General features: G+C 35.4%; 1 protein-coding gene across 1 annotated transcript in view; it reads right to left on the bottom strand.

Moving 5' to 3' along the window:
• Positions 1 to 23572, bottom strand: part of R3hdm1 (R3H domain containing 1) — a 123466-nt gene that overhangs the window by 53909 nt on the left and 45985 nt on the right. Inside the window, 9 exon segments of the mRNA XM_052201243.1 lie at positions 21 to 161; positions 245 to 269; positions 272 to 303; positions 6940 to 7018; positions 7676 to 7790; positions 12824 to 12913; positions 13431 to 13472; positions 21772 to 21982; positions 23177 to 23385. Coding sequence (XP_052057203.1) covers positions 21 to 161; positions 245 to 269; positions 272 to 303; positions 6940 to 7018; positions 7676 to 7790; positions 12824 to 12913; positions 13431 to 13472; positions 21772 to 21942 — 695 coding nt within the window. The 5' untranslated portion in view covers positions 21943 to 21982; positions 23177 to 23385.

The raw sequence follows: 23572 nt of genomic DNA, 5'->3' as shown, positions 1-23572 counted from the left end.
CAATTTAACTGTACACTTACATTCGTGTGTTGCTAGTTTTGTTCACGATGACAGACTTCCCACTCTGATCAACATTGTGGTCTAATCCAAAGTAGGCAGCCACTCTGTGTAACAGCATCCTGTGGTAAGATGTCATCGGGGGAAACTTCTTACGTGGGGACCTGAAAGGAAAACAATCACCGATTTAGTAAGTCAAGGAAAATTATAATGACAATCTCTTTTCTTGTTAAATGTGAGAACTTACTCATTATTACCAATGAAATCTAAATTTCTTGTTCCAATTTCAGCAGCATCATTCTGTCCCTGAAAGAAAGTATGAAGAATTTTACATGTAAAACTTAGCATTGAAGTGTAATCATACATGTCAACAGGTTATGAATTTACATAGCTAATTCCCTCCCTAAAAACAATACATTCAGAGATATCATGAGCTCAATGCTTGAGTATTTTATAAGAATTCTAAAAAAAGAAAGTTGTAAGAGAATGAAAGATCATTTTTTTTCAGTGTAACTTTTTTCAGTAGAGTTGTGGACAGGACAGTGTACCTCCTAAGAGCTTCACAGAAACAGTGTTCTAAAGAACAAGAGATGCTATTAACAGTAGTAAGGAATGCTCCCAAGGGAACCCAATGCATTTACTCCTCATTCTGTTAAAATGGTACTATTAGTTTGAGAAAATTTCTTATAAAATGAAAATGAAACAAGACATTTACTATCTAAATCAGCACTCAAATAAATACTGGCATGTGCTCCTTTGGCTACCTAGGGTCTGTCTGGGGCACTTAGGCAATAACAAGTCAACTGAATCATTCCTCTTGGTTCTTATACCTGAGGATATGGCTCTAGCTCACGGCAGATTTCCTGTTCACATGAGAAACAAAACAAAAAACCACAGAACTTAAAGCTAGAAATAGTGTTACAGATTGTTTTGTAAAGATGTTAAGTTCAAAAGAGCAAGGCCTAAGGAACTCTCTAAAATACTGCAGAGCTGGTAGCCTCTTCTTGGGTCACCTGAAAGCCTGTGCATCAATACTGAGTTTGATCCTCTCTATGCACTGCAAAAGAGGTCTTATAAAACAGAATAATAACTTTAGTCTACTATACAATTACTCAACGGCTAACTGTTTATATTTATAATATGTACAAAAAGAGAGAACTATGCTTATAAAAGATTGCAAATCCAAATCTAAAACTATGAGTACGTTTTAATGTAAATTCTAGTTAATACCCAATTTTATTATCCTTTGCTATTTCTCATCTCAACAAATAGGACATCCATCCTTCTTTCTTTCTTTCTTTCTTTCTTTCTTTCTTTCTTTCTTTCTTTCTTTCTTTCTTTCTTTCTTTCTTTCTTTCTTTTGTTCTTTCTTTCTTTCTTTCTTTCTTTCTTTCTTTCTTTCTTTCTTTCTTTCTTTCTTTCTTTCTTTCTTTCTTTCTTTCTTTCTTCCCTCCCTCCCTCCCTCCCTCCCTCCCTCCCTCCCTCCCTCCCTCCCTCCCTCCCTCCCTCCCTCTCTTTCTTGTTTAAAGATTATTGTATCTAAATATACACTGTAGCTGTCTTCAGATGCACCAGAAGAGGATGTCATATCTCTTAATGGATCGTTGAGCCACCATGTGGTTGCTGGAATTGAACTCAGGACCTTCAGAAGAGCCGTCAGTGCTCTTAACGACTGAGCCATCTTTCCACCCAGACAACCTTCTATTTACAGTGGTGTGAAGAACTGAGAATTTTAGTTGACTACATCCTGTGTGTTTGTGTGTGATGGGGGAAGCACGAAAGAGAGAATGTATACCATTCATGTTGATGTGCATAGACTTATGCATATACATACAGAGGTTCAAGCTGGTTGTCTTTTTTGATGACTTTCTATCTTTTTCTTTTGAGATAGGATCTTTCACTGAGCCTGAAGCACGGGTTTGTTTGGCTGGCTAGTGAGCAGCTAAGAGTATTCTGTCTCATCTTCCCAGTACTATGATTATAAGCATGCACTGGCATGCTCAGCTTTCTTTTATTAAAAAAAAAAAAAGGATTTTATTTGTATATATGTTTATGTATGAATGCAAGTATACAAATGCTCTTGGAAGCCAAAAGTGGTATTATATTCCCTGTGGCTAGTGATAATAAACTGCCCAATGTGAGTCCTGGGAACCAAATTATTTTCCTTTGAAGAAGCAGCAAGCGCTCTTAACCTTGTGCCATCTGTCCAGCCCCTAAACTGAGCTCTGGTCATATTAGTGCTGGATCTAAATGTAGTTGATCATGTTTGTTTGTCAAATACTTTTACTAACTGAGCCATCTCTTCAGTTCCATATTTTCCTACTGATTTCTTATTTTTCCCACTTTTAAGACAAGATCTTATTGACATGTACAGGCTGGCCTTGAGCTCAAGTTGTAATCCAGAAGTCCTTGAATTTGTGATTCTTCTGCCTCAGTCACCATTAAGTAGCTGGTATTACAGACCCGCACCATCACATTTAAGAGTCTCCTGCCTTTCCCTCATGAATTTTTGGATTATAGGTGCATACAACTGTATCTAGCACCATCCCCTATGTAATTCTCTTGAGGGAATTTGGTGACAATTCCATCTACCTTCTTTGGTTCCACTGCCACACTACAGTAACTAAGCAACCAGGATTTCAACATTTTTCTGTTCTGGTCTAACCTGGTCAATGTGGAGCATGCACAATAGTCTTTAAGAATACTAGGCTACCACAGCATTCCTTTAGTTTAATCTGTCAAAGGTTTGCATTGCTCATAGAATTCAAATTTTGTAAAATTCCTACAATAAACATGAACTAGGCTTCATTTCTGATGAAATCACAAAATGCTCATTATTCTGTTCAGCCTTGCTCCTTAAGTACCTCTTGTTCTATGTTATTATTTAAGTTGTTTGCTCAGAACATCCTTTTATATTCTCTTAAACTCTTTTTTGTATAGTTATAATAATATAAATATAGATTACATATAATATGCAGGTTCATAAAAATTATGGTTTGAAGAAAATAAAACTATTTCATATAAAGTATTTACATAACCTTCTTCCATTAAATTTGAAGGAAGGACAGAGGAATTTTTTCTTTCATAGAAATCACCCTAGGAAACAGACTAATTTGCTTAACTATTAGATCTTTTTCATTAAAAACAAAAACAAAAACCTCTTCTACCACAGAGCACCCTGCAGGGTGTGAGTCAGCGATGGTGCCATTTCTTTCGCCTGGCTGTGATGAACCTAACCAACCACCTGCGGAATGGCAGGATCTCATGACTTCTGGCAGCCCTCCTTGAAGTTGCCAAAGCTGCTAGCCCCAGCCAGGGGGCTATGGCCCGTGGAGGCGGAGCCTGAGAACTCATTGAGTCAAAATAGCAACACCTTCTGGGAGTTCAGCATCAAAAGGTGAAACTGCTTGAAAATGGCTATAAACAACAAAACCGAAAGATCTTGGGTTTAGGTGTCTGCAGGAAGATATGTCTTGTCACTGGAGGACTGATACCAAAGGAGCAGAATTTATGCATCCTAGTAAAAGCTCAGTTAGTACTGCCAAAAATTGCTTGTCTAGCCCTCTAATCAGATAATAGATTAGAATTTGAAACTCAAGTTTTCAGACTTTTAAAAATTGTAATTTCATAATTAACCTTATAAATTACATTGTGTGTTAAAAGTATACTGTAACGTTTGATGGAATAATTGTATTTTTAAGGCCATCTTTTTGGTAATGAGACTCTCCCAATATATATTTGTTTTCTCCCTTTCTTTTTTGCCAGTAAAAGTAAAATCAGCATAAAGGTCAGATACATTTGTTCTCTAGTCATTAACAAAATACACTTTTCAAGTACTATCCAAGGGATATCAAATTAGACTAAGTAAATAATGTGTGTGGATATGTGTGTATATAAAACTTTGTAAAAGTGAGCCTAAAGAATGTTGTTCATATTATCGTTAAGATGTAGCTTCTGCCTGCTATCTGGTCTGCTGGTTCTGTGCTTCATCTGTTAGGAACAAACTCTATAAAGAGAAAAGTCCTTCAAAACATGACATTCTAGACTGGAAACTAACTGTTTAAGAAGATGAAAGAACAGGTATTAAAGTATCATAATAAACCCATTATTTTATAAAGAAAGAAAAAGAAAAAAGAAAGAAAGACAGACAGAAAGAAAGAAAAAAGAAAGGAACGAAAGAGTGAGTTACTTATTTTATTGAGCGTTTTGCCTGCATGTACATCTATGCAGCATGTGTGTGCCTGGTGCCTGTAGAGGACAGAAGTCATCCAATCAGATGGAATTAGATTCACAGTAGGTATGTTCTTAGGCACTAAGCCATCTTTTCAGCCCCAAGATCCTCTTTTACATCTGAACTTTGGGGTCAAATTACTTTGAGATGATATAATTTTCAGTAATTTTTCCATTTTTACAAACTATCTTACTAAAAATAGATAAAAACTATGAAGCAGCAGTTTATTTAATAGAGTTCACAGTACACTTAAACTGGTTTTCTGTATATGAAATAAATAGCTGATAAATATGCTCTCTGGGTTAATGTATTACAATTAAGAGAAAAAAAATCCTACTGTCTCAAGGGAAAAGAAAAAACAACAACAACAACAACAAAAAAAGGAGATCTAACAATTCTAAAAGCCACTGAAAGTCAGGCTTTTCTTCCCTAAAATGGTGACCTATGAATTGCAGATGATATTGTATCATCATCATCATCATCATCATCATCATCATCATCATCATCATCATCTCCTCTATCCATTATTTTACCCTAGCTTTCCCCACTGCTAGTAGAATGTACTAGAAAAACAAGGAACAATTACTTTCCGAAGGTCTTAATTTACTCATTCTGCCTTCTATTCTGTAGTAGTTCAAGATCCTAAAAATTAAAATCTATAAATAAGGTTCTAAGTATTTTGGTATTGGATATAAGCTAAAAAAATAAACTAATATATACAATCATTAAACCCATAGAAACAAGGATTTCCATCAAAATAACATAAAACCACTTAGTTAAATGAGGAGCAATAATCTGTGGGTTTTTAGTGTTCTAGTCATTGTAATAAAACTAACTGTAGAGACAATATGGCAAATTCAACAAACAGAAATCAACAAAGAAACAGTCCCTCAGGTTGCCTACCACTCAATGCTTTATGCCCCTGACCGAATTAAGGAGCATTACCCCAAACAAGTAATTTTTAGGTGTACTTAAAAAACATAGACATAAATATGAGCAAACCCCAATTACTTAAAAAAAAAAAAAAAACCCTTTACCAAGATTACTCCAGTGTCTTGCTTCCGTATCCATTAGTCACACAATACAGCTGCCTGTAACACTTTATGTAACTCAAATGTTCCCCTTGTAGGTATAAAACCAACAAGGTGTAAAATTCTATCAGTTATCTACCAAACATTTTTCAGGTTTCTTGCCTCAAGTGTATAGTAACTGGAGACCTGTAAAAATATTTCTTGCAATCACAAAAATCTAGATACTTCATCATTTACCAGTTTAAATTATGTTCAATAGTCTGAGAATTAAAATTTGAAGGCCTGGGGTTACAACTTAGCTTAGCATGCATGAGGCCCAAAGTCTCTAAAACTGCTAAAAATAAAAAAATAACAATATAAACCTAATGAAATAGCTCAGCAGGCTTCTGTTAAACCTAATGACCTGGTTGGATCCACACTCTCGTGCACAGATATATATATATATACACACACACACAGAGATTTTTATTTTACATGTGTACATGACTGTGTAAACATATACTGGCCATATATGTGTGGTTACCCATGGAAGCCATAAGAGGATGTGGGCTCCCCAGGACCTGGAGTTACAGGCATTTGTGAGCTGCCTCGTGTGAGGGCTGGGCACTGACCCTGACTCCTCTGGAATAGGAGCAAGTGCTTGTAACAGCTGAGCATTCCCTACACCCCCCTCCCCCCACACCTCTGGATTTTACAGCAGATGAACAACCCTCTTTACATTATTTGTTATACTTTAAGTATTTAGTATGTCTCTCTAGCAGAGATAGTAAATACCATGTCTTCCTCTTATTTACATGCCAAGTTTTTGTTCAATGAACTAATGACTCTATCTTTCTACTGAGACTACTAAGAAATAAATTTAAAACGGGAAAGAGCCACGCCGAGCAGCTTGCCTTCTTGTTTACTTCATACCTACGGTCCTTCAGGTCCTATCACTGCGACGACTCTTTCAAAGTTATTTTTTATTTTTTGAGATTGTAGTATGAATAGCTGATACAACAAATATTGAACATGAGCAATAGCTGACAATCATGCTGGAGACAATGTCAACAGAAGTCCCCAGAGACACAAAGGAATGACTCACATTATCTCCCCAAAGCTCCTTCTTAGAGACAGTCTCATCTTTATCCCACTGTTACCTAACTACCACATTGGGAAGCTAATAACTGGAAGAGGGGTTCTTGTCCACGGGACATTTTACCCCATGAAAGGGCTGGTGAGGTGTATTGTGAATAACCGTTTAGAGGCCCTCAAAAGACCCTGCCAGAAAGTTTACAACTAATTACCTACTAACTCAAATGAGTTCTAAAAAGCGTTTGATTGTAAGTTTCTACACTAAACAAGAAAGATATTCATGATTAAATCTATCTTTTAATCCAAATTTAGAGTATCTATCTATCTATCTATCTATCTATCTATCTATCTATCTATCGGTGAATTTCTATTTCTGAAAATACCTAAAGAATAGGAATGATTTTTCAAACCATAAAAACCTGTATAATGCAAAGATAAATACATCTGTACTTAGAAGACAATCTTAGTACTAAAAAACTGAAAGTTACTGGTATATTTCTTCTAGCTTTAATCTTATCCTAAAATTCAAACTCAATAATAAAAAAACATATATAGCAAGATATGGTAGTCTAGAAACAATGTAAACCTTATAAATTTAATTTTTACCTGGGATTGTTTTTTAATGTATTTACTAAAAATTCATGTAGATCTATGCCAGTTGAATCAGTGTATTCTTGACTGGAATCTAAAAAACAACAACACAAAAACCCAGTATAAAGTTGTTTGAACATAAATCCCTTTCCCTTTTGTACATTATGTCTATTTTACATAAAATGAAATGTTCCATGAAGAAAAAAAATGATGAAGCAGGAAAATGGAATTCATGATGAAAGGCAGATGGCCACTATTTGTCAACTTGTATATAATTTTCATGACGTGGGCTATTATAACTGCATATACATACATATTCTTAAATAAGTCTTTATGTCAGACTAAATTTATATTGATTTCTTTAATGATCCTCATGGAAGGTAAGAATTTTATTTCTAAAATTATTTAAGATTCTTGAAATTCTGCTACAAAGGTTTGCTTTCAAAGATCTCTGATACTTAGTGGAGCCAATATTCACAAATTATGATTTTGGCATTTGAATATGAGTGAGATCATTAAGAGATTTTTATGATCATTTTCCTTAGTAACTTAGATTTATGTTACAATTTTTGGTTGGAAAAACTCAACATTCTATATATGTAACCATGATAAAGCAGATGAGAAAACATTACATTATCCCTCTATTCTACTGTATCATTTTCAACACAGATGTGACGTGTTGTTCAAAGGGTAAAAAATTATTGATAATGAAACTAAACTCTTATCTGAAAAATAAAAATAAATTACTAACCTCTTGATAACATTTTTCTGGGTAACTTATCACTGGCTTTTTCTTTATCTGTTTCATCTTTTGAGGGCTTTTCCTCTTTTTCGAATGATTGTGTTAACTGTATCTGAATTTTCTCCTGTTGGAAGGAAAAATTAGTTATTCAATGATATTAACTAATTTAATATTAAGTATTGGCACTTCCTAAGTAATTCAAAACTGTATGAAGGACTAAAAGGAGAAGAGATTTTCATTTAATCCCATTAAAGATTCTAAATTAGAAAGCAATTTAAGCCAGGTGTGATAGCACAGGCCTGTAACACCAACACTCACAGGCAGAGAGATAGGTGAATTTGAGTGCTGTGAGTTCAAGGCCAGCCTGTTCTACATAGTTAAACCCCATCTCAAAATGAACAAATAAAAAGAAACTTAAAATGCCTTGAGGAAAAGAACAAACTTAACACAGTATGTTCAGCCAGGCATGATGACGCATACCTTTTAACCCAGCAAGCAGGAAGCAGAGGCAGGTGGATCTCTGAACATGAGACCAGTCTGGTCTACATAGTGAGATCCAGTACAGCCAGGAGCAGAAGGAGATGTTGCCTCAAAGCCAAAACCAAAACTACACCTAATATGTTCATTTGAATTTATCAATTAAAGCATATCTTCAAAACTGTTTGAGAATATAAATTTTTCCTATTAGTTTTTAAAAAATATTTACTTATTTTACTTGTAAGTACACTGCAGCCGTCTTCAAACATACCAGAAGAGGGCATCAGATCACATTACAGAGGGTTGTGAGCCACCATGTGGTTGCTGGGAATTGAACTCAGGACCTTTAGAAGAGCAAGCAGTCAGTGGCCTTAACTGCTGAGCTCTCTCTTCAACTCCTCCTGTTACAGTTTTAGTGCATAGTGTTTATAAAACACTCTAGAGGTCAGAACTCACTTCCTCTTTACCTATTGTTCCAGTGAAGATATCGATAAGTCATGTTATTAGTCATGACAACAGAAATGTGTTAGCATCAGGAAAACAATTAACAAAACTCAATTTCTTTTAATGTATCCTAGGCTAGCTTTGAACTTGTTATATTGAGGAAAATGATTCTGAACTCCATCTCCTACATCTGATTCATGTGGTATTAGGGATGGAACCCAGGGTTTTGTGCATGTTACAAGCACTCTATCAACTGAACTACATTCCTAGCCCAAATTTAGTTTCTTGAGTATCCCATATACACACACTCCTTTTTTTCTCTTTCAATACAAATACAATATAAGCAGGAAAGTTTTCAAAATCATGGCACCTGTTTTCTCACTTGAGGTTTATATATATCACTGTGGCTCTTTCAATCACCACACAGCTGCTTTAGAAAGGTATCAAATAAGGTTCTGTTTCTTCCTGACATAGAATGACTATCAATTAGCCATAACATCCAAGACCAAAATGGAGAATAATCTTATGTTGAAAATAATATCATTTGTATTAAAGCAATTTTAGAAGCAGCATAGATTGCTAGAAAATTAATTCATGTATCCTGAAAAGCAAAGATCATATCAAGCTGTTTGTTTATTCAGGCAAAATTAGAAGAAATATACAATAGACTTTAGGCCATTTAAAGTAAAGATAAAAGTGTGACCTACTTTTAGACTAAACTACACATTTGTTTACTACTTAGTAGCAGAAGTGGTTGGTGACCCAGGGGACACAAATGACAGGATTCTCAAACTTGCTGCCAGACAAGTTCTCTTTACTTCCCACACGTAAAACAAATGTTAGCAGAATTTTGATTATATATATGAAACAGTAAGATAATTAGCTACTTTTTTTTCTTCCATTCCATCCTAGTTGAAATTTCAGGGGCTGGGGACATTGCTCAATGGCAGTCATGCTCAGAATGCACTTTCATCACTGTCCATGGGCAATCTCCACTAGGACAATGGACACCTACTTTATGTCTTCTCTGTGTTGCTTACCAAACACAGTGGCATAACTCACCAACCTATACGCCATATTTATGACTTTTATTTATTTACTACACTGTTTCTGTTTCTAATTCACTCCATAGTTTCCAGATGTTTGTAAATGACAACAGAATTAACTTTTAGTTTTCTTTCTTTGCAGCTTCTTACAAGTCAGGTCGAAAACCCAATGATGACATTCATGTAGAGGGAAAGACTCCACATTGAGTTCTTAGATCTTGATTAAAAGGTACTTTCAATGACTAGCAGACTTCTAAATTTTTTTCTCAGAGTCATAGCTTTTAATTTATAGATATTAAATTATTCAACTAAGACAAACTGTATTTTAAAATGCTAGTAGAGAAAGCCAGCATCTTGTCATCTGCTGACCTTGTTTCCAGTACCTGAATAAAGAAAACCCAGTCTGAATGCTGAGGTTACAATGTAAGCTCTTCTATAAATAACAAGAACACCTACACAGGAAGCAAAATTATTCCTTACACTTTACTATGAAAATTATAACATTTGTGATTAAGGTTATTTCCCTATTACAAACTCTTATCTCACATAAGTGACATCTCTCTTAAAATTGTTTCTTAACCTTTTTTATAATGAGTTTTACACCAAATTAATTCACCAAAAATTAACACCCTGAGTGGAAAAATTGTTGCAAACTGTACAGCATCAAGGACTAGAACAGAATAGCAGAACCCTGATTTTTCTAGTTCCCTTTCAGGTGTATTTTAGTCTATTCCAGGCATGAAAAAAAGGATTCTCCTTTAAAGAAAAAAAGCATCTTTTATTTAAACAGGCAAAAAGAGATTATTATCCAAAATTATGTGTAAGAGAAACAGAAAACAACACAGTAAGTGGAGTAACTGAATTCTGACATAACCTCTTAATTAACCAGTATAACTCCTCTTAAAATGTAAATTTAAATGTAAATACATAATCTGTGATCAACACACACACACACACACACACACACACACACACACACACACACACACACACACACCCCTGACATGTCTCCTAGTATTTTTCAGAGGAATTCCTACTATGTAGGGTATGTGTGTGTGTAATATATCATAAGGCATCTCCCACTACCCCCAATATTTTTCATATACGGTAAAATAAACAGAATTATAAGACAGCTTTCCTCAGAAGATACACAGTTCTCTGTGTCAATACACTCTTGAATGGCCATTTCCTCAACATCACTGGATCATAAAGGTAAGGCTAAGATAGTACAACATTTTATCAAGAGAATGAAGAAATGAACTTTCAAAACACAGTCCATGAACTACCACATCCTGGATTATGCCTTATAAAAGAAATTTCCAAACCAGGCAGTGGTGGCACACACTTTAATCCTAGCACTCAGGAGGCAGAGGTAGGTAAGTGGATCTTGGAGTATGAGGCTAGCTGGGCTACAGAAAGAGTTCCAAGACAACCAGAACTACACAGAGAAACCCTGTCTTGAAAAACAACAATAAAAAAAACAAACAAAAAGAAATTCCTTAAAATTTTTTCGTTTTTTTTTTTTGTATATGAGTGTCTTGCCTGCATGTGCATTTCTATACCACATGCATGTTTGATGTTGTGGGGACCAGAAGAGGTATCAGATTCTTTGAAATTGGAGCTATATCATGTGGATGCTAGGAATCAAATCTTGTTCCTTTCCCGGGAAAAGCAGCTAGTCCTCTTAACTTGTGAGCCATCTCATCTCTCCAGGCCAAAAGAGAACTTCTAAAAATTAGTATTTCAAAGAACAATTTTATTCCCTTTCAGAATATGTCATACCTCAATAGCCTTACTAAAAACCAGCTATGTAATGCTTAATTACAAAGCAACCACATTCTGTAAAACAAACTACCCAGAGGTTTAGGCTTTAAAGAATTCTAGAGGCAATAATACTTATTATACATTTTAAGAGTATTTTTGACAGTGCTGAAAAAATGGTACGGCCAAATACATTTAATTAAACACATACATATGTATATTTTACATAGGTCCAAGGGGAGGATCACAACTTTTGAACACCTGAACTATCAAAAAAGATTTTAAAGATTATTATGACCTGCAATCTATTTTAAAATTCCCCTTCTTATCTTAGAAATATAAAAGTAGGGCATATTATAAGTATGTTATAACTAACTTTATTATCTATAGTATCTCTTGAAAGGTATCACTTAAGCCATGGGAAAACAGAAAAGGTTAGTGTGAATCAACAAATGTATAAAATTTTGCTTCAAAATTATTTTTTTTAAGAGACAAAAGTGTTTTTGAGACAGGGCTCACTGTTTAGCTCTGGATGGTCTGGAATGTGCTAAGTAGACCAGGATGGCCTACTCAAGGAGATCCACTTGACTCTGTTTCCTTGGTGCTGGAGTTAAAGGTGTATCCTACCATTCCTCTGACAGCTGTAAATTTACAGAAGGTGAACAAGTACAGCATGTCAGGATTTTTTCTTTTTAAAATAATTTGTCATGGTTTCTTAAATAAGTACTAGTTGTTGCCCAAAACCTTCTTGTAAAGTAGAAGCCACTTACTAACATCCCCAGTTACCATACTAATGATCATTAGCAGAGCTGACACTGTTCATAGTACCAAAGACCATCTGCAGATAAGATTCATAGAGAGCAAAATCAAAGCATCAAAAATAATACAGGATTCAAATTCTGGTTTGCCTGTATCTTACTATCTTATGTTCTGTAAGAACAGACAGAGTTAGAAGTATCAAACAACTACTTTAGATTCACGCAAAAGGGATACTGGCTTTAGAGTACATTTAGGCTAACTGAACTATTAAGCAGAAGTTGGGGTAGTTTCCAGAGAATCAATAAGAACATAACAAATTTCCAAACCTCACAATTAAAAGGGATAATTATATTGTAATTATAGCTACCGAAGTACTTTAATATTGAATACTTTTGAATAGTAACATAACTTTCTTAAAGTTATATTCTTTGGTAATCATCTAGTCCCAAAAGTTTCCAAATGAAGAGTCTCTATTGTAAGCCTCAGAATGAAGTAAAAAGTTTAACTAATTGATCTGCAATTTTGCTAATAAGTATTAGTAAGTCAGTTTCATTTACTAGAAATAAAAGAATACATAAGCACTCAACTTTCATTGAACCATATCAGAGAATATCTCCAGTTCCACCAAGTCTTCAAATATTTTTTGTTTTGCTTTGTTGTTGTTTTTTACCTGGGTCTCCTGTGATATCTCTGCTGCAGGGGGTGGTGGAGATTCTTCACATACTGCAAGGCTCCGAACTAGCTTTAACTTTGAGCTTGACTAAAGAGAAGTATTTAAAATTAACGCTACATTTCATAAATTAGGGCATATTCAAAAGCCCCCTAGGAGTGTCTACATTTCTTTTTAGTTTTTGCCACACAAAAAAAGTAGATGAAATGTTTAAGTTAGATATATCATTAAATACCATTAAAACCCCTTAAAATGGAAAATAAACAATTGAAGTTTTAAAAATTATAGCAATAGCAAGAATGGGAATAATTCCATTTTCAACTTTAACAAATGGTGAGAAAGCGATTTTTCTTTATAGTTAAAAAAAGAAGAACAAAAACCCACCAAGGATAATTAAAAGCAATGCACAAAAGCGACTAGGCAAGACAAAAAAAAAAGAAAAAAACAAAAATAAAAACTCCCAAATAAAACAAAAAGAAGCTTTCTGCCCCCAAACAAAAGATGAAAAATAAAAAAAACTAAACTGAATGTAGTGCTGTATGAAGACAAGTGTCCACCAAGCATGAAGGGAGCCTTGGCATGCCAGCACACCAGAGAGTTACTATACCTTAGACCTCTTTCCTGTCTGTCCAAAGGACTGCGGGGGCCGCTGAGTATACAATAAGAAAGATTTCATTAAAATTTCACATTCAAACAGAAAATTTGCTTCTTAATTTATACACCTAAACCACAGAGTGTGCTAAACAAGGAAAGCTAAGATGGTTCAGAGAAAGAGTACTGATTCCTTCCAGAAGCACAGTTGGAAAGTTAGGAAATCCTTCTGTGGATTGGCATTTTACTTTAAATCAGCAAATTTCTGTATTAAATGAATGCAATATGGAACCTTTGAAGGTGTCTTTTTCATAGCAAAAACATATGTTTCTTCAATATTTTATAACAACATTTTTACTAATGTTTAGGGGTAGGTAACTGGACATACTAAATTGCTCAACAATATCAATTAGCTGAAGTCAGAAAAATCCCAGCTTCTCTACTGAAAATATTTGATTAGTGTGGATTTTCAGCAAAAAATGAAGGACACACCATCAGTTTTAGTCAAGAATGCTACTCACTAGGTTTCCTGTAAGATGATGGAGTAGAATGATAGAAAGAAGGTAGATGTCCAATAATAGACACTATTATATAGACAACAGAAGGTAGACGTATGTTTAGCACTACTGTGATCACTAACCACATCATCAGCTAACTCATGGAAGCAACTAGCTGTCTTCTGAGCTTGAGCCTACAGTGCCTGTAACTCAGAACAGATTTATCTCTCTTTCCTTCTGCCTCTTTCCTCTCTGCCTTTTGAATCAAGCTCCTCATAAAGACAGGGACCAGACAAATATTCTCATTAGCAGTAGGGAGCTAATCCAACAACAAATAAAATACATATTTAAAATTGGTAATACTCAGGCTACAAAGCTTTCCATTTTGAGAAAGGGAGAGAGATTATGTATCCTAACATCCTAAGAATTCTGTGTAAAGCCAATAGAAATACCAGCAGGAGTACAAAAAAGGTACAACCTCTATTTTGGGTCTTAATGCCTTCAATGATTAAAACACTATACTCTTTTTTTTTTTTTGACTCTAGATCATTAAGTGAAAAATAAAACCCAAAATACAGAGAAAATCAGATACCCCCTCCCCTCAAATAGTTTATGGAGGCAAATTGTTTGAATACATTTACACAGGAGCACTGCCTAATGGACTCTGTGCATGTTGGTGGATTAATTACAATCTGCTCTTCTCTTCACCTGAGCCAAGCGGACATTTTATTCTCTGTAAGTCAGAACTGAACTGAAATAAAGACATAATTCCTTTCGTGTATCCTCAGAGTCCAGAATCAGTTATAAATTACTCAAACTGAACCCAAGAGTCTCAGAATCTTAGTTCAGTAACCTTCCACTTACATACGCTTATATGACAGATTCCATACATATATGAATTCCAAAAATAGTTCCCAAGAATGAATCTCTATCCTTTTGCTACTTAACCAAATACAAAGCTGGGCTCATCATGAAAGGAAAGGAATTTACAGAAGTATCTAAACTCCAAGTCAGTTCATCCAAAGATATAAATTTAAAACTGAGGTGAGTCTGACCCATCAAATGAGCCTCTTAAAAGCTGAGTTTTCTTCAGTTGAGAGAAAATGGGAAAGTCAGAGGGATTCAAAATAATTTTTTGGTTTGAAGATAGGTCACCCAGGAAACACAGACCTTATACCAACTTTGGAAATGAGGTCTGCTGAAAAAAGAAAGCACTTTGATGCCTCTTCTTTCCTAACTCTTCTGCAAAGGATCAGCATAGCTAATACAAATCTTAAGCAGAAAACTCAGGTAAGCCTACTGTAAGCTCCTAATGAAGAGTCATTTTAACTGTCTAAGTTTGTGTTGATCTGTTTTGCAGCAAGAGAAAACAATGACATTATTACATAAAATTAACTCTTTTCATTTCTGATACACACTATATAATATATACAAAAAACCTGCCATAGACATCTGCACACACAACAGAGCAGAGAAAATGATTTCTGCTTATAAAAGTAGATGGCCTTCATTTATATACATACAATAATTTTCTGTTATTAGTTTGGGAGCCAGATTGCTTTAAGTCAGAATTCTTCCAGTTTGATTTATAATCATTTTAAAGTGGATTTTATTTATTTGGAGAACACTTTTTAATCTTTATTAGAACCGTATGTTGACAGTAAACATGTAGTAACCCTTTTATGTTCCTTTCTAGTAGTGCGAAGCACTAACTGAATTAGAATTTAGAAAGGTGAAAGACAAACCTCAATTTATACAGTTTATCCTGTTTATACCAAAGGACAGAAACTAAGTCAACAAATGGGCACAGAATATTGAACATTCTTAATAGATTCTCAGTTTTTCATTGATAACACACTGGGAGAGGCACCAGCTACTAGAGTTTGAAGAAAAGCTGAGGAAGATCAGAATAATCTTCATGGGTAGGTATATTGTGTGTTAGCGTAAGAGTAATTGCCAATCTAATAATTACCTAATTTAGAGGAGATCCAACTTATTTCATGAAGAGAATCATTTTTATTTATAATCACTAATTATTGTTAGGTTTCAAGCCTTGGACACGGAACATCAAAGTGAACTTGGCAGTTTGAGTCTCTCCAAGCATCCCTCATCCCTTACCTGTTAGAGGGCCCTCCTCCCTGGCACACCTTGCTCCTTACCTGAACCTTCTCCAGCCCAGGGACTGAGGTTCCCTTCCCTTAGATGTCTTTTCTATATAATTCAACCACTTAGGTTACCACACTCTCTTTGGGGCTCCTGACTACTGCACCTAGTTCCCCTCTCTCTCTTTTTCCCCATATGTCTAGGCTCAGGTCATGCCCACTCTGGATTCTCCCAGATGTCCCAGCCTCTGGCTATGCTCTCTCATATATCTATAACAAAATTTCTCCTTCACATAACTAGAAGCAGTCATGTCCTTTTCTGCTTTTTTTTCCCATTTTTCTTTTTCTTTCCATTCAATTAACAAAATAAACTATAATAGTTGAAACTTTTGACACCTTGCAGATTACTAATTTGCACTGTAATTCTGTATAATAGTAAGGATTAAAAGTAATTATGTGGAGGCTGGAAAGATGGCTCAGTGGTTAAGAGCCATGTTAAGACTGTTCTTCCAGAGATCCTGAGTTCAATTCCCAGCAACCACATGCTGGCTAACAACCACCTGTAATGGGATCTGATGCCCTCTTCTGGTGTATGTGAAGATAGCGATAGTGTATGCACATAAATAAATTAAAAGTAATTATGTAAACAAAAAGAAAAAATTCTGTACTTAGTTAAAGATAACATAATGGTGAGTGAAAACAATGCCAGACTGCCTATTTTTATTAAAATGAAATAAAACAATATTTTCTTTCTTTTTTGGGGGGGGGAGGGGTTTGAGACAGGGTTTCTCTGTGTAGCCTTGGCTGTCCTGGAACTTACTCTGTAGACCAGGCTGGCCTCAAACTCAGAAATCCGCCTGCCTCTGCCTCCCAAGTGCTGGGATAAAGTGTGCCACCACTGCCTGGCTAAAACAATATTTTCTTAAGTCAAAAATAACTGAAAAAAAAAAAAAAGGAAATCAACAACTCAAACACAAACACCAATTTAATGTTACTACTTAATCTTTTGGCCATAGAATAGGATGTTAAAATCCAAAGGTCTATTTTTGACCCTCAAGAAAAGTTCCCAGGGAAACTCACAGCCTCATAGTTTATTATTCCAAATATTAAATGAAGGCAAAAACGGTCTCCATTAAAATGGTGAATATAGAAAAATTGTCCAATATAAAAAATTATACTCAAGCATTTCTTCATTTCCATGTTTATAAATGCTAATACCATATCTGGATATGACTCAAAGTCACTTGAAATCAAATTTTAGAAATAATTTTAAGTAATGAAGTGTATTTTAGAAAATGAATCCCAAGCTTTAAACTGTTTAACTTGTTTAGTGCTTATAAAATTCAATAAAAGCAAAGAATATAAATTGGCTTAAAAGACAAAAGTTATGTTGAAATAGAAATTTTGGAAAGATGTTAAGAAACAACTTTACTATTACTAAAGAAAAAACTTCATCTTGGATGACAATAAAGGGAGAAATTTAAGAAGCTGTGTTGCTGTGCTTAGCTTATTAAGTAACTGACAATAGTAAAGTGTATAAACTGAGGACATAATTATTTCAAGGAATGTTTGAGGGTAAGGCTTTTATTGTAGATATAAGGGAGAGTAATGCCAGAGGCAACTGGAAGAGTCCCCAGCAGAAGGACAAGCCAGCAGACTGATCAGGCCATGTCAGGCAAAGCTGAGAGCGAAAAAGGCCAACAAGAGTGAGAGCAAAGGAGAACTGGAGAGAGGGGCAAGAGAGGAGACAAAAGACCTGACTAGGAGCTGGAATAGCAGGGTTGTAAGAGAATGAGAAGCTGGGGGGCAGTGAAGCCCATAGCTGAAAAAGCTTAGGGTAGGGGGGTGAGAAGAGCCAGGATCAACTCTGTTAATGGGCACTTGTGATTAAAAGAGCTGATAGCCCATACATATATTTTGGATCTGACAAATATCATATTTGTTTCACCATTTAAGAAATCTGTTGTCTACACTAGCATTCTAATTGTTGATAGAGGTGTGACATGAGGTGCTTTGCTTTTGTTTTACACTGATAAGGATCATATGAGGTAGCCTATGCTAGTCTTAAACTTCAAATATAGCCTAAGCTGACCTGGAGTTCTATATTCTCCTATTTCAGACTTCTGACCTTGGCTGTTTTCCTGAGTTGCTCTTGACAGCCTTGTGAGATTACCATTACTTTGTTGTCTCCTACCTGTTCTCTCAATCCCCTTAGAAGTAACTCAGAGGAATAAGGTGTCACACTAACTATCTACTTTAATTGATGTGTGTGGAAAAAAAATCCTACACATCAGACAAAATTTATGCACCTACTGAACAACAGTTATATCATCTCATGAAAGTAGTTCAAGAATACTTTAAGTGCTAAAACTGGTCTCTGAACCAGTCCTAAAGGTAAACTAGTTCTACACCAGGCCCTAAACACCTACATAATTTGACCCTGAGCTAAAGGTTAACTGCTGGACCATTTAACTGTTAATCTATCTACTTCTATAAACAATGCTTGCTTGTTGCAGATGTCCAGAGCTGTTTTTCTGTATGTCTTAATTGCCTTTAAAAACTCAAAGAGGTCAGGGCTGTTTCCAGATAATCTGCTTAAGACAGTTTGCACTGATGGTTGATTTATTCAGGCTTCTAGGGAGTGTTTCTCTTACTCCATAACACTATGTGTTAATAAAAACCAGCTCTCTTTTGGCCCATAACTAACACATAACTAATTTTGTTACTAACAAAATGTGGATACAGCCATTCTATTATTGATAAACAGTATGTGTTGGGGACTAGGACTGGGGAGACAATGCTTGTTCTTTCCAAAATGTAGTATACATTGTATATATATAAAAATTTCAGGTTGTATCTTAAAAGTACAGAAAAAAAATGAATTTTTAGTAGTAAGTAGTTATAGTTAGTAACTTCAGATTAAGTTAAAAGATAACTGTGCATTATTAACTCTTATTTTAAGACAGGTCTCATGGCTTAGGCTGATTTCAAGCAATTTCCATCTTTCCAGCCTCAATCCATATTATTTCAATCACAAATTCAAATGGCTCATTGCAAACCTTCCCTAAAGCAATGACTGCTAATGACCATATGATTAGGGAAGGCAATTTTCTTGTTTTAAAAAGTTTAATTAAAAATGGTGGGGGAAAATGTTATGTCTCCTACTTTTTTAAAAAAATTACCATTTAAACTAGGTATGGTAGCACAGATGTGTGACCCCAGCACTTAGAGGCAGAGGAAGAAAGGTCAAGAATTGAAGGGTAGACAGGGCCACGGTGAATTCAAGTCTACCTTAGGCTACATGAGATGCTATCTTAAAAACAAACAAACAAAAAATCAAAGGTGCAGATGGGGAAGGAGGGTTGAGAAGGAGAAGGTGAAGGGAGAAAGAAATTAAAAAATATACCATTTGATTATACTTAATCATTGGGAGATACTTTAAATCAGTTCAGAAACTTAAATAGTTTTTAAAGTGGTAGAAATCGGCATCATTGTCTAACATCATATCAGACATGTTTATAAGAAATACAAATCTTATTAGTGAATGAAGAAAGAGAGGAATGATATGCCCCTTAAAGGAACTTTCTTTACTTGTAAATAAAAGAAAAAAAGTTTAACTTTTGCCAAGCAGCCTTCAAGGTCGATTTTTCTTTAATATGTTTATGGTTTTTCATTTTTTATTGAAACAAGTATCAGTATGCAGACCCGGGTGGCCTAGAACTTACTATCTTCCCACATCAGCCTCCCAGATGCTGGCATGACGGGCATAGGCAACCACATTTGGCCAAAGTTTTCTGGATATTTTAAAAATGACAAAAAAGAGCTGGCAAGGTTCCTTAGTGGAGAAAGGTGTTTTGAAAGTCTGGCCACCTAACTTTTATGCCCAGAGCCAACATAAAAAAGGAAGGAGAGAACAAAGACTAAAAACACTGTCCTCTGAACTACACAACTGTGTATTCCGCATACAACATGGACATATAAACAAAATTAAGACCATTTTTTAAAGTAACAGTATTTTCTCAAAGACGATTCCTTTTCTCTAAGTAAGATGAGTATCTTTGTGTGGATGTGTGAGTGTATTGCATGTACACACAACTGTTTCTCAATAGCGAATGTCAGCTGTCTTGCTCTCTGCTTTACACCTTACTTTTTGAGTCTCCCAATGAACTGACTAAACTGGTTGGCAGCAAGTCCCAAGGGTTTTCTTCTCTACTTCCACACTGCCTAAGCACCTGGAATAGACACACACCTCCACATTTGGCTTTTATAATGGTGCTGGAGACATAAACTCAGGTCCTTATGTATGTACAGGAAACACTTAACCAACTGAACAATCTCCCCAGTTTCTGATGTTGATCTAATTTTCAACTTTTAACAGTGTGAGATTCCCAAGGACGTTAGCAAGGCACATTGAGTGTACATATTTCAGTCTCATAATGAACATAATCTGTTCAGAAGTAATGCACTATGAAGGTGGAGTCTGGTTGGAGGCAGTGGGCTGCAGTGAGGTGTGTCTGGGGGTTATTCCTTTGCTCAAGGCTGCTTTACATTAACTCCCTTCTGCTAATGTGAGTTGAAAAAGCTTTCCTATGCTATGTTTTTTTCTCTCTATTTCTGCTTTGCAACAGGCTTCAAGTCATTGCAGCCAGCCAACATGGACTGAAATCTGAAATTGAGCCTCAAACATTGTTTGCTCATTTAAGTTGTTTTTAGGTATCAGACACAGCTAAGAAAAGCTAACACAGTAAGGCATTAATGTTAAGATAATATTAGGATAAGTTTCAGTCGTAGATTTCAGATCAACACAAACTCTTTCCTATGGTACAGATAGGAAATTTCTCTTCCTCTAGACAGAAATTATCTGTGTGTGTTGTCAAAAACTAGTGGAAAGGAGGTTTTCAGACATCAGCCTGAATCCAAGCTTCTTGGTGCACTTATCTGTTGGAACATTCTCCCAGCATGCCTGAGGAGCTACATAATTCACCTAGCTACATTGAAAATGCCATATTGGAGAAATCATGTAAACGTACATCCAACATCTAGCTAGCCAGGGGTCTGGCCATTTTCTAAAACTTAAGTATCTTTGCCTGGAATTAAAAGCCTTCTAAATGGTTGGTTATAAAATATCATGCATACACAGCAATGAAAGTATTAGGTAACATCTATCCCTTCCCCACAAAACTCTTTACTCAGAAATGGGTGATGGATTGATAAACCTCTAGAGGGCTGTTTCTGCCAGTAGGTCTTCTGCATGTTTGAACACTCTTTCTCTCTCCTCTAAGAGTTCTTAACAATTATAGCACTGATAATTAAGGAGGAGGGTGAAATAAATAGGGAGAAAACCAACAACATAGTGGCTACATACAAACTTAAAGAATCATATCCTGAGACATATATAGGAAAAATATTAAGAAAAAGACCTAAGACTCAGCAAGCTGTCCTGGTAATGAAAAAGTAAGGTAGTAAATATGTACCAAAGGGTCAACTTCCCATATAGAATTGTGACAAGTAGCCCAGCAGTGGGGGGCAGTGGTGGTGCACACCTTTAATCCCAGAAGGCAGAGGCAGGCAGTTCCTTGAGATCAAGCCCAGCCTGGTCTACAGAGAGAGTTCTAGGATAGCCAGGGCTACACAGGGAAACCCTGTTTTGAAAACCAGAAACAAAACAGAACTGTGACAAGTGTGCTCCATATAAAAAGCAGCACACTGGTACAGTGAGTAGTAGGTATCTATAGCCGTGGGAAAAACCTCTGCTTACCTGCAAATCAATATTGTTGTCAATACAATGTTCGTTCTTCTCTGCCGAAATCTTCCCATAGTTTTCTGATTTGATAAGATTTTCAACTCTGGTTGTATCTCTCATTTCTGCCTCCAAATCCTTCATTGTTTCAGTTTCATCTTTTATAATAACAATATCAGACATCCTCATTAGCAAAGGTTATTTTAGAATTCTACAGGGAACTTGAAGCCTTGACAAAAAAGAAAAGTAATCTCAATTTAGTTTGAAATATTCTTCACATTCAGTTGCTAAATAATATTAACTAAATGACTTCTATCTATCTTTCTAAGAATAATGCTGAATGCATATAAACAAAAGCAAAATTCCTGACTCCAAGATCTGTAATATTTATGGTACATGTTTCTTAAAATATCAGGATACAGTGGGAAGACATGAGCTAGATCAAGATGAGAAGTGATAGCTAAATATACTTAGATGACACTGAAGTATTTCTTCTCTAAAGGAATAAAATGAACGCCACCCCTCCTGTACTCTGAGTATTCACTACATACAGTAAATATATTTTCCTGTTATAATTTATATCTACATTCCTAAAATTTTAAGCTTTAAAATTGCTCTGATTTAATTTTTTTTTTAAAAAAGCAACACTCTATACAAAACATATTTGTGAGTCTGGGTTAACAATTATAATGTAAATAAAACATGAAAGACTCCTGACTCAACTGATTCAATGCCAAACAACATGTGTAATCATAAATTCTAGAATAGTTCATGTAACTAGTCAATTTAAGAAAACAACAGAAATTTCATCCCAGGTATCAGAACAGGAATGCACCAGAGACTAAGCTAAAGCTAGAAGTAGACACACATGAAAAGTGGATCAAGCAGGTGTGGAAACTAAATCAAAGGATGCTTGGTATTTGAATAATATTCTTCCAACTTTTCTGTATTTTTTGCCATTTCTATATAAAGTCATGATGAAATTTATCTGTTCTAAACAAGCTTAAAAATTAAAAGCTCTTTTTTTCATTATAGCTTTACAGTTAAATATAAGGACATTTGGAAGCTGAAACATAGTCTGTAAAATCACAGACTAATCTGAATTTAAAAATAAAATAAAACCACATTTTATTTAGGCAGGGTTACAGTCCAGTATCTGTATGAGGGAGGGGATCACCCACAAAAGACTGGGAGTAAAAGAAGTTTGGCAATACTCTGGGGTAAGCAAGCAAGCAAGCAAGCAAGCAGAATGCCTTCTGTAATTTGATCACAAACCAGAAGTTTATTGGCTCATTATGAAAACAGTTCGGGTTGTAAAGCGAAGAGAAGGTACACTGGCTAAGGAAGATATTCAGGCTCCTTCATTTTCTTATGGATGAACTATAATGAAAATAGGCTACCCAAAGAAACAGAAGAACATTACCTGATGTGTCCTATGGATCTGAGATTGTGGTGTTCCACAAAAATAAAATAAAATAACCCAAGGTTCCTTTTCACAGTTGTCAGCCAGGATGTCAATTGTATTGAACCAACAGTAATCTGGCGGGAGGAGTCCCATGTCCTTGTCACCACTGTAGATTCCTGGGCTGAAATGGACTGTCTTGGATCAAATATATCATACCTTTCAGTGGCCTATAATGAAAACAAGTAAGAAACATTAACACAAACAAACAAACAAAAATCAGGACAGAAAAATTACTCCACAATAATTAAGAACTTAAAAGCTATTATGGATGGTTTTCTTACTTTCTCTTCCTAAGCAAGGGTCAGAATACTAATTCTGAGACGCATTAGTTATATAAACCAAAAGGAGTCACCT

Source organism: Apodemus sylvaticus, chromosome 12 (genome assembly GCF_947179515.1).
Source record: "Apodemus sylvaticus chromosome 12, mApoSyl1.1, whole genome shotgun sequence".
In the NCBI taxonomy this organism is placed as follows: Eukaryota; Metazoa; Chordata; class Mammalia; order Rodentia; family Muridae; genus Apodemus; species Apodemus sylvaticus.
Note: the sequence above shows the minus strand (reverse complement) of the source record. Positions and strands in the feature narration are given on the sequence as shown.